A 16917-nucleotide genomic window follows, 5' to 3' on the forward strand; every position below is an offset into this window, starting at 1 on the left:
CACTACAATATTTACGTTTAAACCTTCCAGAGGACTGATGCAGGAAAACAGACAAAGCAGGAAGATTCCAGCTTGCAAGGACTGTTTGGTTTTAATTATCCTTCCAAGTAAGTTGAAGGACCTTTATAATGGAAACACTAAGCGAACAAGCCTGGCAGTAAGATAGGCAGAGCAATTAAACACTTCACTTTCATATCTCTCTTTAATGATCCCTTTTGCAAATACTCACAGAAAGATGATCTCAACATGTGAAATGATCAAATGAACAGCCTAGTTATTAAGTAGGTCTTGCTCCGTATTAACTGAATTATTAAATTCAAACTTACTACCTGCATAAAAAGAAGGTTTGAAGAATAATCTGTTCTTCATCTCCTATTTAAGTTTTTCAGTTAATGAAAATCAAGTGATATTTTTACTCATTGAAAAGGGTTTGTTTCCCTTAAAGCACAGGATGCCAAAGAGTAGCTTTTGCCATAAATTGAGACACGTATGTTTTCCAGGATAGTGCTGTACTATTTCAAATTTTAAGTCTTTTTTCAATTTTAATATAATAGCCACTTACTTTAATTCATTGTTCAAATGGTTCTCCTTATCTTTATATAAGCAATTATGCTTTACCATCTTAAGAGCTAAGACCTAGTCAACTGGACTTTCCTACCAATATGTCACATGAGTGGCTTATGGAAGTAACGCCAGCAAAACTTTATCTTTATGGTATAATTCATAAGTGAGTGGCACATGGACTGAAGGACCCGTATTCTTCACACCCACAAAAATGTAACTGTTTTCCTAATGGTACTGGTGCGTTCATGCAGTCCTCAGGTTTTAAAAACTGAACATGTATTAAAGTGAAATGGAAGTGTTATTGGTTGTCATTCTCTTTATAAACATCGTAATTTTAAGATAAAAAGCATAAACTTCACATTCACTGTGGGGTTCATCGGAGATATTCTCTCTCTCCCTCAGGCCAGGACACCTCATTTGACTTCCTCTGCGATACAGTCCGCACGGTTTGCATGATTAACCCTTACGTTTTGGTTCAGAAAACTGGGCTCAATACACCCCTCAAGAAAAAGTAGATGCAAATTAAACATGTCCAAAGACAGCAAAAACTCCACACCTACCTTGGTAATTCGTTCCAAGAGTTAGCTCCCCTGACAGTTGAAAAGGTGTGGTGTATTTCTAAGCTGAACTGTCCTCTTGCCTTTCACATACTGTTTTTTTTCTGTGCGCCTCTGCTGAATTCCAGAGTCACTTTGTACTCTATTTTCAGGTCATGAAGGTACCTATATACCTACCCTATTTTGACTAAACTGAGCTCTATCTCACTGTAGAGCACTTTCTCAAAAACTTTACATTTGTGACTCTTCTGTAGACCTTCCAGGATTTCAATGCCCATTTAAAAAAAAACTGACAAAATAACTTAATAATGTTCCAGTACGAGCCACACCAAATCCATGTGCAGCGTCTTCTCTTATTCCTACTCTTTTAATATCTATTTTAAAGGTCAATGGGTATCAACAGCACTTTTGCTACAATACTGAACAGTAAGCTTCTGTTCAGTTGCACATCTGTTTTGATACTTCATTCCTTCCCGGAGTTACTGCTTTGCAGACATTTCCCATTCCAGAAATACACAATGCATTTGCCTGAATTAAGAACACATTTTGTTTGAGTTAGCTCACTGTCCAGAGTAATGCAAGTCACTCATCCTGCAGATCTATGTCCAATGGCTATGATTTTTGGGTAGCCCTGGGCCTGACACCAATGCCTACAAAAATCGAAGCACCACCTTCTTTCGGTAAGCAATCCCAGGTAATCACTTTTCAAATCCACATCCCTACAGGATCGTAGCAATTAATTCCCACTCTGAAATAAGATTTTAGTTTTGTGCTTACCTGCTTGATATCGTTTCCGTGACAGCTAGAAAACACACTTTATAGCTTACCTACTAAAGAACAGGTAGGGAAGATCTCTGTTCAGAGCTTATTAAAAGGACTTTTTACAGCTCCAAATTTATCGGAGATATCAGAGTCATGACCAAAAGTTTACCGAGAAAATAAAACAATCAGTGACTTAAAAAAAGAAAAAACAACCCAAAACCCAACAAAACACTGTACCTCTGCAAGATCCTCAAAGCAGCTGCCAGCCAGCGGATGAGGACTACTTTCATCAGTCATTTCAACAGTATCCTCAATCAATCCTAAAAGCTTCACTGTCAACTCATGAATATCTGAAATGTTGCTAAATATCACATCGATATCCTGCAAACATAAAACATATCTTAGTAGTGCTTAGAAGAATTTATTTTGCTTATGTAAACATTGGAGCATTTTTCGTGAAGTCTGACCCAAGAGGTAAATGGAGAGGAGCCAACGAAAAGCTAGGAAGAAAGTTAAATGACGTGGTCTTCCCAGCCCTGCAGCCTTGTCTGGGCACATCCAGCCTTGCACAATTCTCACCCCAGCAAAAGACAGCACACCATCCTTCCAGGCCGGAGCAGCAGCACTCCCGGTACAGGCTGTTCAGTGCATTGGACAGAAACGCCTGGCCCTTTCAGCCACAATTCACAGCCGTTATTTTCCCCTCTGCTGATTCTGGTCTCTCAGAACACAACAGGAAGGAGGCAATTTAAAGCAGCTCCAAGCTCAGATCCTCTAAACCCCAGGTAAAACTAAAGCAGCTACTTGGCTACTTTAGCAGGATACTACCTGCATACAGAGGAATCGGCAGCTTCCTTTCCCAAATTCTACTTTTAGATTTTTCAAATCCATACACCACAAACACACCCAACTAGGCAGCCCCTTCCAATGACCTGTATTCTTCTTCTGACCCCCTTGAAACACACTTCTCGGAAGCCTTCTCTGCCCCAACCTAACACTGCAGAGCTTGCTTGACCTCCTGCCAGCGCCAAGACCATGGCAATCTCTTCGTGGGAACAAGCAATCTCAAAATTTCTCATACCCGTTCCCATATAAGAAAAGAATATTCCTCAGCTCCAAAATATCGCTCCCTTCTCCTCCCATCATCTTTGTTTGAATTCTGTCCCCACATTTGCCCAATTCTCCCATATCCTATCAGCTACTGAGGAACCTCCACACCCAGCTGTAATGGGAATGTCTCCTGCTGCCCCCCTCTTTAACTGCTGGTATCACCTATGAATCCCAGTTCAGGTTCTGCTGGCCTGGTCCCCTTCTTCTCCCTCCCACAAGGATTCACTAATCTCTCATTATTACTCTTCTCTTAAAAGAGCTGTGCTTCCTTTTTAGGCTCCAGCATCCTGAAAACAGAATTTGCCACACACACAATTTCAATCAAATATTCCAATCAGTTATCAATTAGAGATTCCCTTCACAGCCAGTCACACGCTAGAGAATCCAGAGCCAAGGGCTGTTTTACTTGTAGTTTCCGCAGATAGGGGTGCCCTGGGGTAGACTTCAAATGTCAATTCAAGCATTCATCTGCGTTCGCTGTACATGCAGGTAGATAACTGTTAATTTTTGTGTTAAGCAAAAGTGTAACTATCACCTACATGACCGAAGGACTCCAGCTATTGCTGGCATCCAACAGGGAATCGTGTCCATTAAGCTTCACTCCAAGAGCAACTCTCTTCATACTATTAATGGCAGCTCCTCCATTTTTATTTCATATACAGACAACACTCATTAGGCACTGACATACAGTGAATCAAATTTAATTTTACCTCCAATGCAGTGAATGTAATATTGATATGTTATGGCTGCTAATGGAGCAACTAGCATTACACATCAATAACCTATTAAAGGACTTACATTAGGTGTGAACAATTTTCTGTTTGCTAGGAAGGCTTCCCGAAATACTTTTATTATCAGATTCAACTCCCGCAGATACTGCCTTTCTTCTGCAATTTCATTTCTCACTAGGTCATAGTAGTTGAGTTCCCCAGAAGAAGAGGGCTCGTCTTCACAGAGAGAAACCAAACCAATGTCATCCTGATCAAACATATCCATCAAAACCTAGCAAAGAAATTAAAAAAATTACATGCAAGCCTGATTTTTACACTTGGCTCAAGCTCAGCTATTTCAATGTGTTCAGAGAAATCCTTTGAGTTTTTAATACAATACTTTCTGTGATCACTTTCACAAGGGAGTAATATTTAAACTTTGGCAGCAGAAGGCTGGATCAGTTGCCAAAGCCATTTTCCCCTTTATAAGTTAGTACGACCTAGAAAACAAGTTACAATTCATGCAGAACCAACTTTGAAAACAACGCATCTTGCATAACCCTTTGACAAAACCCTCCTGATAAAGATAAAATTAAACAAAAATGTTTCTCATTTTTATGAGGATGAAAACTAAATGTCTTTTCTGTATTATAAAGAAGGAAAGAGCTGTCGTGTCAAAGCGACACCAGGAGGACAGTAACACAGCTGAGAAATAAAGGACAACATCATTTTCTGTCCTTACATTGTCTTGTAAGTACTACTACTGTTCCAAAACTTAACAGGCTTAACTTAAACTTAAGCCTTTACTGTGACAGGTCTGGCATGAATAAGGAGAGAACCTTCTGCACTTGAATAAGACCAGTCTCTCCCTCCCATCCTACTTTGGATATATCTTCTAAAAAAACCCCCACCTCTAGTATCTACCTTTGTATCTGTCCAAAAGACTACTTTAATCCCAACTCCTTACCTTATCAGCACACATTGATACTTTAATGTCCTGCTGGGAGATTTCAAAGTGTCGTATATTGAAAACATAGTTTCCAGCCAGCTTTAAAATGTCAGCTGAGATGTATTCTAAGACAGCCACAATATACAGAGAGACATGGTAATCTACCTTATAACCTAGGACCTCCTGCAAATTGAAAACAAGAGGGGAAAAAAAAAAGCTATTTATTTCAGAAATTCATTCGGAATGACAACTAACACATTGAGTTTTCTACTGAAATTGATCTTGTCTGTGTTGATAATTTACAGTAACGTAATAGACAGGGCAAAGGACATCAAATGGAAATTTGATCAGCCGCCTCAAAGGAAATGCTTGCAAATACTTCCTTGTGCTATTTGGCCATATACTGACAGATGAAAAGCTACAGAACTTTCCATAATCCTTCCTCTAAAAACGACAGTCCTAAAAATAGGGTTCCCTTCAACTAAGGGACTTCACTGGAACCACTCTGGTACTTAAATTTTAGTCTGTATCTATGCTTATTGCAGGACTCTGGCCCTAATCTGGACTCTTCAGAAAAGCGCATGCTTCATTTTGAATTGTTCTTGACGGAAAAAGTTCTCTTTCATGAAACCGCAGACTGTATGTTCAACCTGTTACGTACTGCGATCCATTTTAGTCCATCCTTTACATTTGGCTGAACAACTAAGCTATCTGCATCCTTGCATTACATAAAATAATTAAACTTTAATAATTAAAGTCTGAACAGAAAAAAAACAGGATGAATGTTGCACATTCTTCTTGTGATACATGCTCCATGTTCTGCAGAGCATGCACCACACGGCCTCTTATTTGTGACAGGCCTGTCAAGAATAAATACAGGTAAGTTCACGCATTTGAATAAGGTAGTCTTGTTCTTATCATATTTTGATGCATCTTTTAAAAACCACATTCTGTGCCTACGTTCGCACCCTTCTAAACCAGACTTCATAAAAGAAAGCCAGTGTTATCTAGGAAGATCTTATTTAATGCTGTTTTCTTTCCTAACATCTCCTTCCTTCTCATTAACCGTCACAAACTGAGACACTGTATATAAGAACACAGTGACTACACCTGAAAAAGTGCTTTAATTTCTGCTTATTCTTGAATAATGTTTTCTCAATGCAGCTGGAAACTCTGGTGCAACAATGCCACCACTGGAGAAAAGTATTTTTTAAGCTATGAACGAAAAGCAAAATCGAAAGAAAAAAAATACCAAAAAAGAGCAGTGTTTGAATCAGCCTGAATCTACTGATTCAGCACTGATCTAAAAGTGATTAAACACTCATCTGAAAATAACTGTTTTATCATTAGAAAAAAAGAACTCTACAGGGGCACAGTATAAATACATGCTTACTGCGTGACACTAAAACCTGACTGTAAGCAAGGAGCTCTACACCTGTTAAAAGTAACATGACATCTAAGAACTGAGATGGCCGCTCTCCTCCTCAAAACCCACCAACAATAAAGTCTGTATTTAGTCTTCTGATACACCTTTGCAGATCTATTGATTTTAAACCCAAGGCATCAGCGACATTCAACAGTAACTGAAAGGACACTGATGCACATCTTAGTTGACAGTATACAAGGAACAGGATCTACTTGTTCCCTCTTCTGTTTTGGCTTCTGCAGCATTTTGAAACAAATAAAGGCATCAAAACAGTGCTACTGAAGTAGGTAAGGTATTTGAGTTTGTTTGGATTTTATTTATGTTAAAAACTAACTAGTCATATTTGAAAGTAAAGTAACACATTAACACACTAATGTCTAGAACATGATGAATTTAGGTTCATACATTTATTACATACTATAATATATTCATCCTGTTCTATGGTGACTTTACTCTTTCAGCCAATGCGAGAAACTTACCTAATTTCACACAAATTAAAGAAATACTTTAAAGGTTATGCTGGAGGGCAATAATACAGCTGGGGGGGTGTGGTGGGCAGAAGCAGCAGTCATCAGGTTGTTGATTTAAGTACCTTTAATAAAGGATGTATTTTGTCCACAGGTAGCAGGAGAGGGTTTCTTCTTTTTCGTTTCTCTATAGCAGACTGCGCATCAGCAATCGCCCACTTGTCTATTGGATGAGGAAATGTCTTTTGAACGCGCTCCTGTCCAAACATAAAGAGTGCACTTAGATTAACCGCAGTAATCAAAGAGAAGTTTAAAAAAAACAAAACGGCAAATTACTTCCCCTGCAGTATAGACAATTATCCTCCTCCTCAGTGTTTGCAACACATTTTCCTAACTGTTCTCTCCTTCTTACCCAACTCAGCTTCACTCTTTTCAATAATCCCAAACAACCTCCCTTCCTTAAGCATGAAGAACTCCTTCAAATCTCCTAAAACAACTCCTGCTCTATGATCTTTTCATCACAAGAGCAGCAAGAAAACTCAGCTGAGACCAGGAGCCCAAAATATAAACAACATCAGGAAGTACTAAACAGTTTACGGTCTAAATGGAAAAAACAAGTCGGTATTGTTCCTATTTCATAAAGGTCCAGAGTGTAACTTGTCCTCTATCAGATCAAGTTTATGGCAGAAATGAAAAAACAAGTGCAGGATCTTCTAACCAGGAGGAGGGCCGTGATTCATGAAAAAGGCTGGCTATAACGCTTTGGATTCCACAAGCCCACACAGGGGCATCTTCCCCGCTGCACAGCCAGTCACAGCGGCTGCAGTTCACGGCCCCCACTACCATGGTAAACTGTGTGCAGTTTCAGGTCACTTTTATATAGATTCACATTTCAACAGCTGCTATAGGAACAGGCGAGATGACCCCCACAACAGAACAAACTGCTTTGGGCAGCAGTCCCACACTTCAGCAGCCCCCAGCTAAACACGTGCAAGACCCCGGTCCTGCTTTCCATGAAGTCCTCCAGGCTTCCCGCTGCGGCCCCTGTGAGCTGGGGAATTAAAACGCTGAAAGAACACGTCTAAACTCAGCTCTGACGACTGCTTTTTAAGTGACTTTGGAAAAACAGATTTGTTAAGTTAAGACAGCTCAGGGGGGAGCAGCGATCACCTCCTGCTGCACGGCCCACTACCATGCCCTTAGTCCACCTGGCACTGCCAGGCAGGCACAGCATGCGGCGCTGTGCCATACCCGACCTCCGCTTTGGACCCGTAAGCTGGGCCACCATGAGGCCTGGGTGGGTGATAACCCTTAAAGGAGAGGTTTTATAGATGAGCTGAAGAATGATCCCAGAAAAATGGTGAAATCTATGTGTCCCTTTGATGAAAAGATTTTTGCGCGTATTCTGAAATTTAATAGGAGGCCTGAGGTCTTCTCAGAGGCAGCTTTTAAATATTTGCACATGGCCATTCAACGCTCAACTTTCTGCGTCAGCTGTCCGTGCCAGGTAAACACACGGTGACCTTTCCTCTTGGACAGCAGCCTAAAGCTCTGGGCTGGCTCACCGAAATGAACTTTCCTTGAGATTCTACCAGGAGATCGCCCGCAAAATGGACATAACGTGGCATTCAGCTGTCCTTCAACTTAACAGTGCACTTCACGAGTAACACACGCCTTTTGCGCTCGGGCTTTGCTGGATCCCAGTGTTTTGTTGGGAACAATTTGAGGGACCTGTTCTATTTATAAAGTCTTTATAATTTGAGATTTTAGACCTTGCTCTTGCAAATACTTAAGTATAATATTATGCACAAATAGCTCCATTAACTCCAGGCTGTTACGTAAATATCTGCATGATAAACTTTAGAGATCACAGCTCTCATGTTTTCTCTTAACAGCTAAAAACAGCTGAGGAGCAGAGCCAAAAGCCTTCGTTCGTGGATCTCAGATGCCTGCTGGCAGCGCAATCTCACCAACAACCCGTAACACAAAACTGAACTCTACTTTCCCTGCTCTGGAAGAGTCTGAACGTATTGACCTACAGAACAATAACGTGTTGGGGAACCCGTTACCACTATTTAGACCTAGCTCTGTGTTTTTAAATTAAATAACTGTTATATTGCCAAGCGCAACAATGTTTTATTATTCACGGCTTTAAAATGCCAGGTATATTTAAAATACAATGCACAGGATTTAGTGTCTGCTGTGATATTCGTAACCACAATTCAGAGAGTTGTCAGTTATCTCAGAAGGCTGTCTGTATTGTGTGCAGTTTTGCACACAGTAATTTGTGGAGCATATACATACCCATATGAAAATTGTTAATTCATATGTACACAGGGTAATTTTATCATCTCATGACTCAGAAGCAGAAAACTATGGAGTTGGTGTGTAGAATAATCAGTGCTACCTCAAATTGTCCCGTGTGCTAAAGGGTTTGATCAGCTGGCAACCAGAGAAAGAACATGGTATTTCTCAGCTCCACATCTAAAGTTCAAATCCAGACTCAAGGTACTAGCAATTCTGAGAGCTATTAAGGGACTATTAAGTTTTGCTTTTATTTAGGCATACTATAATCTTTTTGCATCAGTATTACAAAATACATCATAAACCAAAATTAATAATTAATGAATTAACTCAATGTTGAACAAAGGGTGATTGCTGCATCTAATAAGAATCTAAAACCCTTCAGGCAATTATTTTGTAAATACATATATATTCTTTATTTCCATGACACACATGTAGAATATTAGACAAGGACTTCATTTTGTTTTAGGCTGAAAATCCTGGACATATAGATTGATATAAAATTAATATTCTACAAAGCTGTAATGGGCCACAACTACATGAAAGCACTTTCTCCTTCCAGACTGTATACTGAAGCACACTCCATTAAAGCCCTCATTTTGTAACCGATGACACAAAAGCCGACAGCTGCAATAATACAAGAGCCTCAGTGAGTTCAATAAAGTTCTAGGAACATACAACTCTATTCCCTCAGCTGCACAATCCAGGCCTCACAACAGTAACCTTTCATTCCAGTATTTACTTTTCTTCTGTATATTTATGACAAGGAGTAGGAAAACTTGCAACACCCTTACATTCTTAAGTCCAAGGTGCATTCGAGCAGTGGAAAATCCATTTATAAAAATAATGCTGTGAGAAAAAATTCCCACCGTTTCTATTCAGAATCCCTGTATAGGAAAATGAGTTTCCAATTAAGCTTGCTTTGTGAAATCTGAATGCTCTATAATCTTTTCGAAAAGCAGTATTAACAAGCTCTGCTCTTTGGATTCACCTCGTTTTAACTTCAACCTGCACTGCTCAAAATATCTTCGTTCCTCTTAGTGATTCTGCAAGCAAGCACTTGCTTTTCCAGTATCTAGTCTTACCTCTACATCTTGGACAGTCCGTGGCTGAGCAATGCATAGCTTGTTTAGCAGCTGAAGTATCAACTCTTCAATGTAATAGAGGGAATCTTCTTTTGCTGAAAGGTTTGGGTGAACCTGTTGCTGAACCTGTCCAAAAGAATCAAAAGAATTAGTTTTTTTTCCCATTCAAAGCTGTACAGAAGGATGAATCGGAAAAAAGCAGAGTACGCCTGTACTGTAGGGCTCCAAATTCACACACTTCCAGTAATTTCCCACAAGTTTTTCTATGTAGTTAAGATGGCAATTCCTACTCCTGCAAAGTTGGTGTCTATTCAATTAAAAACTGTTTAGCCTTTACGGTGGGGAAGAAATTTCAAGCCAGATTTCTGCCAACGATGCAGTGAAAACAATCACTATGTGTAATTCTGCAGTTATTCATCCACAGAATGAGTAACATACAGTTATCTTACTAACCCTACTAACAAGTACTGGGTGACTGTGAACAGAGGAGGAACATGGACCCACCAGAGGAAAAGACTTAATAAGCAAGGACACCAGGATAAAAGAACTAACCAGTCTGGCAGGGAACTGAATTAATGTGCTGTTAAAACCTGTGGCAATAAAAAGCCACGGCCATGACACTGGGGGAGGGCTAAACAACTCTTTGAGATACTTCAGAACCAGAAAACTAACTAGAACATGAAACGCTGTTGGAGGCATAAGAAAGAGGTATGAAATACTCACAACAGAGAGGAAGACCTAAGGAAAAGCATGAGTCAAAATACAAGAGTGTCAAGACTAGGAAATGTGCTGTGAGAAAAGCTGACTTCCACCTCCCTCTAACACAAGGCAGGATAACGCCTTTTATCTCACTTCACCGAGATTAATGACAGGTTTCGTTTCCAAGGCTAAGCTAGACCAGACAACCTCAAACAGGCAACCTCAGCATGTGCCCACACAAGCTAAAGGGCCACAACTAACTCGCCCTGGTCCAACGTAGCTGCTTTCCTACTAAAAATCACCCAAAACCAAACAACAATCCCACCTTAACAAAAAAAAAAAGGCACTCAGGAGTCGGTCTATATACTCAGTTTTCCCTGGCAGCCTCTCAATCAGGAAAGTGGTAACTAAATCTTAAACTATAGCCAAAAGATTCGTAAGTAATACAATCCAGGGAAATTCCCTACTCTCCCCATACAAATTATATGTTAATCACCTCAAAAAAAGTAATCTTACATACTTACATTGGCATTCTGTACGTGGTTTCAAACACAAGACAAACGGATTGGTAGTTTCTCAGGGGAAGACAATAACATCTTTGGGTCAATTCTGATCCTCCGGAATACATGCACTCCTCCCTCCAAAGACAACGGGTGAGTCCACAAACACGGGGGGGGCTCTGAGGGCTTCCTCCAAATTAAGTAACTAATAATTTCATAGCAACATCTTGGGGGCACTCAATTTGCAGTCCTGAAGGCTTTTTTAAATCATGCAACAAGAAGACCAACAAGGAAGTAAGGTGTCTGGCCAGCTTCCTTCCCTGCCGGCCGCAGAGGAAGGTGGGCACAGCTGCCCAGGAGCTAGAGCCACCGCAAGGAACCGCTCGCTGCTCCACCTCCTGCTGTGCCAAGGCCTGGAAGAACTGGGGGAACAGGACTGCGCTTTGCCCCCACACCTCCACATGAGAAGAGAGGAAGAGCCAGGACGACCAACAGGTAGGGAGAAAAAGGGGACCACTAGAAGGGGCTGCTGCCGCATACCTTCAACATCCTAGAAGCAGAGACGATGACTTGGATGGAGAAGTCTACCAATGCACTGCTGAAAGATGGGGGAGCACAGACAGGGGCCACACGTACCAACAACAGGAATCCGAATGTCTCAGGGGAGTGGGAATTTTCACATTTTTCACTGAAAATGTGAAAACATACACCGGTGCTGATGGTATTGGAGTTGATAATTAAGGTACCACACAGCGGTGGTGAAGAGACTGCCAATCATGGGGGCTCCTATGTGATACCCAGGGAGAGACGCCCTCCCAGGCAACAACACACATTTCTAGTGCTTAACTCTGCACTGGCATCCCTCCTCGAAAAGTACAGGTGAAGAAACACGTTAATAAGGCAGTCGTACCCTGAGAGAGAAAGGAATACACGTTCTGCTTCTAATCCAGCTGTCCAGCTTTGTTACAGAGTTTTTGTATAGCCCTGGAGGTATCGTTTAGTTTTCTGCACCTCAGGCGTGAATCTCTCTCTGCTTCACATAACTGTTGCACAGCCGACACGTATACAAGGTCGTGTACTACTGAAGGAAACAAACAAAAAAACCACCTCAAGAAAATCAAAACCACTCCTTGAAAACACTCACTTAAGACTGCAGGTTTTCAACAATAGTCAGTGCATTTCACGTTCTTCCTGAACATGAGAGTTTAATTCACGAAACAATGGAAAACCAGGAAGTGTCCAGTTAAGGTCCCACCACGTATCTCTTACACGAGCACTACTACAGCAAAAGCATTAGGTAGCTAACTAGGAAATAAGATGAAATGGTATTTCCCCCACAATGAACCCTTAACGATGCTCCACAGAAATGACAAGAACAGGAGCTGTAAGAAGATAAGAAAGGGAAGCTGTGCTCCCCTTAAGAGAAGACAGGGAACTCCCATTTACTGTATCAGGTCGCAGCCATTCTCCTCCTCTCACGAGGGTCACTCATTTTAAAAACAGACATCGCTGCCACAAAGAAAATGACTTCACTTGTAACTAACGTCAGTTCACAGGTCTAAACAGCTCATGCCGCACTTCCCTCAGCTCTCTCAAGAGCATGTGGATATCTAACAAGGTTGAGGACAAGCAGAGGAGCACGTAGAGACACTTCAAGCACTGGCAGAGAATCTCAGCTACACACAATGAACGCAAACGTAAGCACTGGAGTCAATTTTGCTTTGAAAGGAGCGAAACCGGCAATGAAGCCCAACATTTCTTGGTTGAGACAACTCTTCCCAGAGGGTTTAGAAATCAGCTTCCATTTGAAATGATACTGCCTGCAGCATTGCAGAAAGGTCCCAGAGGTACTCATGCACTCCCTGGCTTTAAGAGAAGTTATTTTGACATAAGTGCCGTTACTGAGAAAAACCCATTCCATAGCAAGACACTGTTTTTCACAGAAAAACAAAGAGAGAGTTATAAAAGCCGTGTACCAGCTGATCAAATCAGATGCCACTGTATCAAGGAGAGAGCACTTACTCTTTACAGTATGCACCTAAACCCTGACTGAAAGGACTGGAAAAGCAAGGAGAGACTGATAAAACACTGAAGTACGGAAAAAAGCAGGAGGAATTACTGAGGACATGTTTCTTACGGAAGGTACATGCACTGATTTCAGGTTCAGACTGAAATATTTGAGCACAGTTGTATTAGCCGGCATGGTATAACACACCATAGCTAACACAGGGCTAAATTTTTATCTGACTTGTAACTGCTTCCTTTAAGGGTCAAAATACTTAAACCCACAACGCGTTGCACCAACCAGCAAGAGCTCTGCTGCAAGAACTCTGAGCAAAAGGTATCAGAGAAACCTGATTTTTTTACCTATTTTATCTCTGTAACAACCCAAGTGGAGTGCTTGAAGTCACTAAAGAGGGAGATTAAGATTAGCAGGACTAATTATTTTTTACTGTGTCATTCACATAGGATTATTCCTTCACGAGCTGTTCCAGGGAATAGAAGTGAAGTAACAGGTATGAGTCCCATAAGCGTGGCATTTAAACATGGCCTTAAGGCCTTTCTGGGGCACATGCTTTTATTTTAGATGGGAGTTCCTAAACTGCTCCCTCCCTTGCTCCTCTTCTTTACTTCTCCCTACTCTTGCACCCCTCCAACACATGTGTATTCAATGAAAATCCAGCGGCAGATTCACAGGAGCATCTCCTTCCTATGGCTGTAGCCTTCAGCAGATTTGGCGGGGCTCTCTGAGAGCTCGACTCCATCTGTACAAGCAGGGGCTCAAGAGGAGACTGAAAAACCCCTTAAAGGTAAATTGATCCTCCCCCTAGTTCCTTCCGAGAGGCAGGTCCTGCACCACGCCACAAAAGCTTCTAGAGGAAACAGGCAGCTGCAGAGATGAAGTCAAGCTCAAAATTCCTTCTCAGTGAGATTTTAATAGCCCTTACAGGCCCCTGGGAAGAAGCCTGTTAAGAGAAGATGAGGATGAAAACTTTTCAAGGAGATAAACAGTATTAGGACTAGAAACAAAACTGATCTTATGTTTTAGAACTAATAGAAGGGCAAGCTTAATTTTGAACCACAGAAGATCTGGCATGAAGTCCGAATATCAATAACATCTGGACTTGGGGAAATTCAGAAGTCCTGAGTATAAAAGCAATGGTCAAAGGGTTGTATCTGAAACAACAAGGCTGAGGAAAAAATACTAGAGTCAAAACTGCAAGTAGCTTCTTTTTAGCCTGTACTAATGAGACAAACCAGCGATTTGGCTATACTGCCTAAATACATTTTTACATAATACATGTATTTTGGTAGTAAAAACACATTCAGAAAGCTCCAGTTGTTCCGTAGTAAGCACATAGGCAAAACAAACGATTGTTCGTAAAAAAACCCAAACCAACAGAAAAACCCCAAACCCATGATGTGCACAGAGTCTTTAGACAGCGTATACCACAAACATATAAATTCATATTCCTGAAAGACTAGATGACAAAATCCCACTTCTCTACTTACATTCAAAGCAACTAGATTTTCAGAAAACAGAATTCCAATATTACTTGAGATTTCAGAACAAGAAGTTTCTAATTTAAAAAAATAAAAATAAATAAATTGCATGTTAAATTTGTAAACTGTTTGCAACAGAAACTACTGATTCTCCTTTTCCCACAGCAACTGATTTCAACTTAGAAATTATTTATATTTTACTTGCCTCGTAAAACCACAGTGACACTAGATCAGCGGACAGGGAGAACTTTGCAAGGCTGTTTGTTTACTTGAGGAACAAAGCATATAAATTTGGGAGCAAGAAAAATAATTAGAACATAAAAGTTAAATATTTACTATCACGGGCTGGTTACGGTCATGCCAACACTTGTCAGTATTTCCATACGCTGTGTTCAAGGTGATGAAAATACATCGCTGACAAAGCAGCACTAGGCTTGCCCCATACCAAGATGTGGAGAGCCAGGAAGAAGAAAAAAAAGGAATCCGACAAATGTCTCTCTTTAGGTTGGGTTTTTATTCCTTATCTTTTCTCTTCTAAAGATAACACTGCCCATTAGAAACATAAAACATCTGCTCCAAAGGCATTTTTAATCCCTCATCTGGATGATGCTCCAGAGGAAGAGGGGAACCAGATGTAGTAACTTAAGGGCCCGTGATGCTCTTATTCAGTGAAAGAGGACAGCTTTGATATTCCCAATTTTCAAGCATAATTACAGCATAATTCTTTAGAAGGAACCACAAAGATTTAAATACTTGAAGAGATATCCCAAATAAAAATGCACTGTCAACTTTTAAAAAATATCTACACTAATTTCTAACTTTATTTCCAGTACAGCAATTGCTAGATGGCCTGTCTTTCTTATATCACCCTAATAAATGCTGATAGAGGAACAATATGAAGTAGTCTCTTAAGCAAAACAGAACTTAATAATTTATCTACATACAGCATTTTAGCTTTTTCACTGCAATTCTAAACATTTGATGCACGGTTAGCAAAATAAAGTATGCTCATAACACAGTAACTGAGCTATGAAAAGCATCTCAGGTGCAGATCATCCGTCAGCCATCTGACCTCAAGAACACCGACCGCTGTTAAGTGACTGTGTACGGGGCTGATTAAACACTCATCTTACACCACCACTTCATAGAATCACAGAATCATAGAATCATTAAGGTTGGAAGAGACCTCCAAGATCATCGAGTCCAACCATCAACCCAACAACACCATGCCCACTAAGTAAATATAGTGTAAATATAATTTTTTTCCATCTTTAGCTATTTAACTACTGTTATCCTCTAGTATATTCTAGTTGAGGAGATTCGCGACGGGTGGTGCAGACAGGGATCCGCATTCTGAAATAGCGTCGAAGACGGTCCCAAGATCTACTGGGAGGCTGCTTGGTGCAGACAGCAAAAACACACTGATAATGGCACAAATGCTACTAAGCTGATGCACGGTTGGTTGACAGATTGTAAATCAAACGCAGACCGCCAGCCCTCCCATCTTCTTCTGCAATAAGCCGTAGCACGTAACGCACCTTGACGGCACGCGGTGGAAGGGACTGGTGGATGGCGGCCAGCACGGGGCTCGCTCTCTGCCTGCATCCTACCCCCACCGCACCCATTTCAGGCTTCTGCTGAGGACCGCACAGATGGGTTTCCTCAAAGAGCCGCCCGCCGGCAGTTTCTCCTGCTGGCGCTGCCCTACCGTGCCTCGCTTCTGCTCTACCTGCTCTCATCTACATTTCATATTTTGTTTCTCACAACATCTTCACGGTCTCTGCTTTTCTACCCAAACACACAAAATCTCCTTTCTCCAGTTGACTGTGTCCTTTTATACAGAGTCAAGGAGAAACTAACGTGTGTATGTTTATACGTACACAAACACGTGTATTTTAATCTTCAAAAGGGATGGAAAATTAAGTGTTTGGACTTCATCCATCCATACAAAATGCCTTGTTTAAATTGAGATAAACCCCGAATGAGCTAGGCACAGCCTCTGCCCTCTGATATGGAAGGAAAACAACCACGGCCGGTGCGGAGATGCCGCGCACATGTCTTACTTTAATGTAACAGCTTCTAATTCTCCCCCAACTCCTCAACGCATCACTTCCCAGAGCTGGGCGCCGCTCTGGGCTCTGAACCCAGCACCCGCGGGCTCCCTCTCCACGCTTCTTACATCACGCCCTTCCCAAGAAGAACCGCTCACTCAGGTAGACCGAATTATCCAAACAGGCCAGTAACTTTTTCAATTAGGTCTTTAGAAGATTTAAAAATAAA

At 41.1% G+C, this 16917-nt stretch overlaps 1 protein-coding gene across 1 annotated transcript in view; it reads right to left on the reverse strand.

Annotated features, from left to right (window-relative positions):
* The window catches only part of SOS2 (son of sevenless homolog 2 (Drosophila)), a 49398-nt gene extending 33136 nt beyond the window's left edge, over window positions 1-16262 (reverse strand). Inside the window, exons 1-6 of the mRNA XM_009321646.1 lie at window positions 16176-16262; window positions 9935-10060; window positions 6671-6802; window positions 4671-4835; window positions 3792-3995; window positions 2121-2264 (exon numbers count right to left, since the gene is read on the reverse strand). Coding sequence (XP_009319921.1) covers window positions 2121-2264; window positions 3792-3995; window positions 4671-4835; window positions 6671-6802; window positions 9935-10060; window positions 16176-16262 — 858 coding nt within the window. The remainder of the gene's footprint in view (window positions 1-2120; window positions 2265-3791; window positions 3996-4670; window positions 4836-6670; window positions 6803-9934; window positions 10061-16175) is intronic.
* Window positions 16263-16917: the final 655 nt, after the last annotated feature.

Source organism: Pygoscelis adeliae, unplaced genomic scaffold (genome assembly GCF_000699105.1).
Source record: "Pygoscelis adeliae isolate BGI_AS28 unplaced genomic scaffold, ASM69910v1 Scaffold43, whole genome shotgun sequence".
In the NCBI taxonomy this organism is placed as follows: Eukaryota; Metazoa; Chordata; class Aves; order Sphenisciformes; family Spheniscidae; genus Pygoscelis; species Pygoscelis adeliae.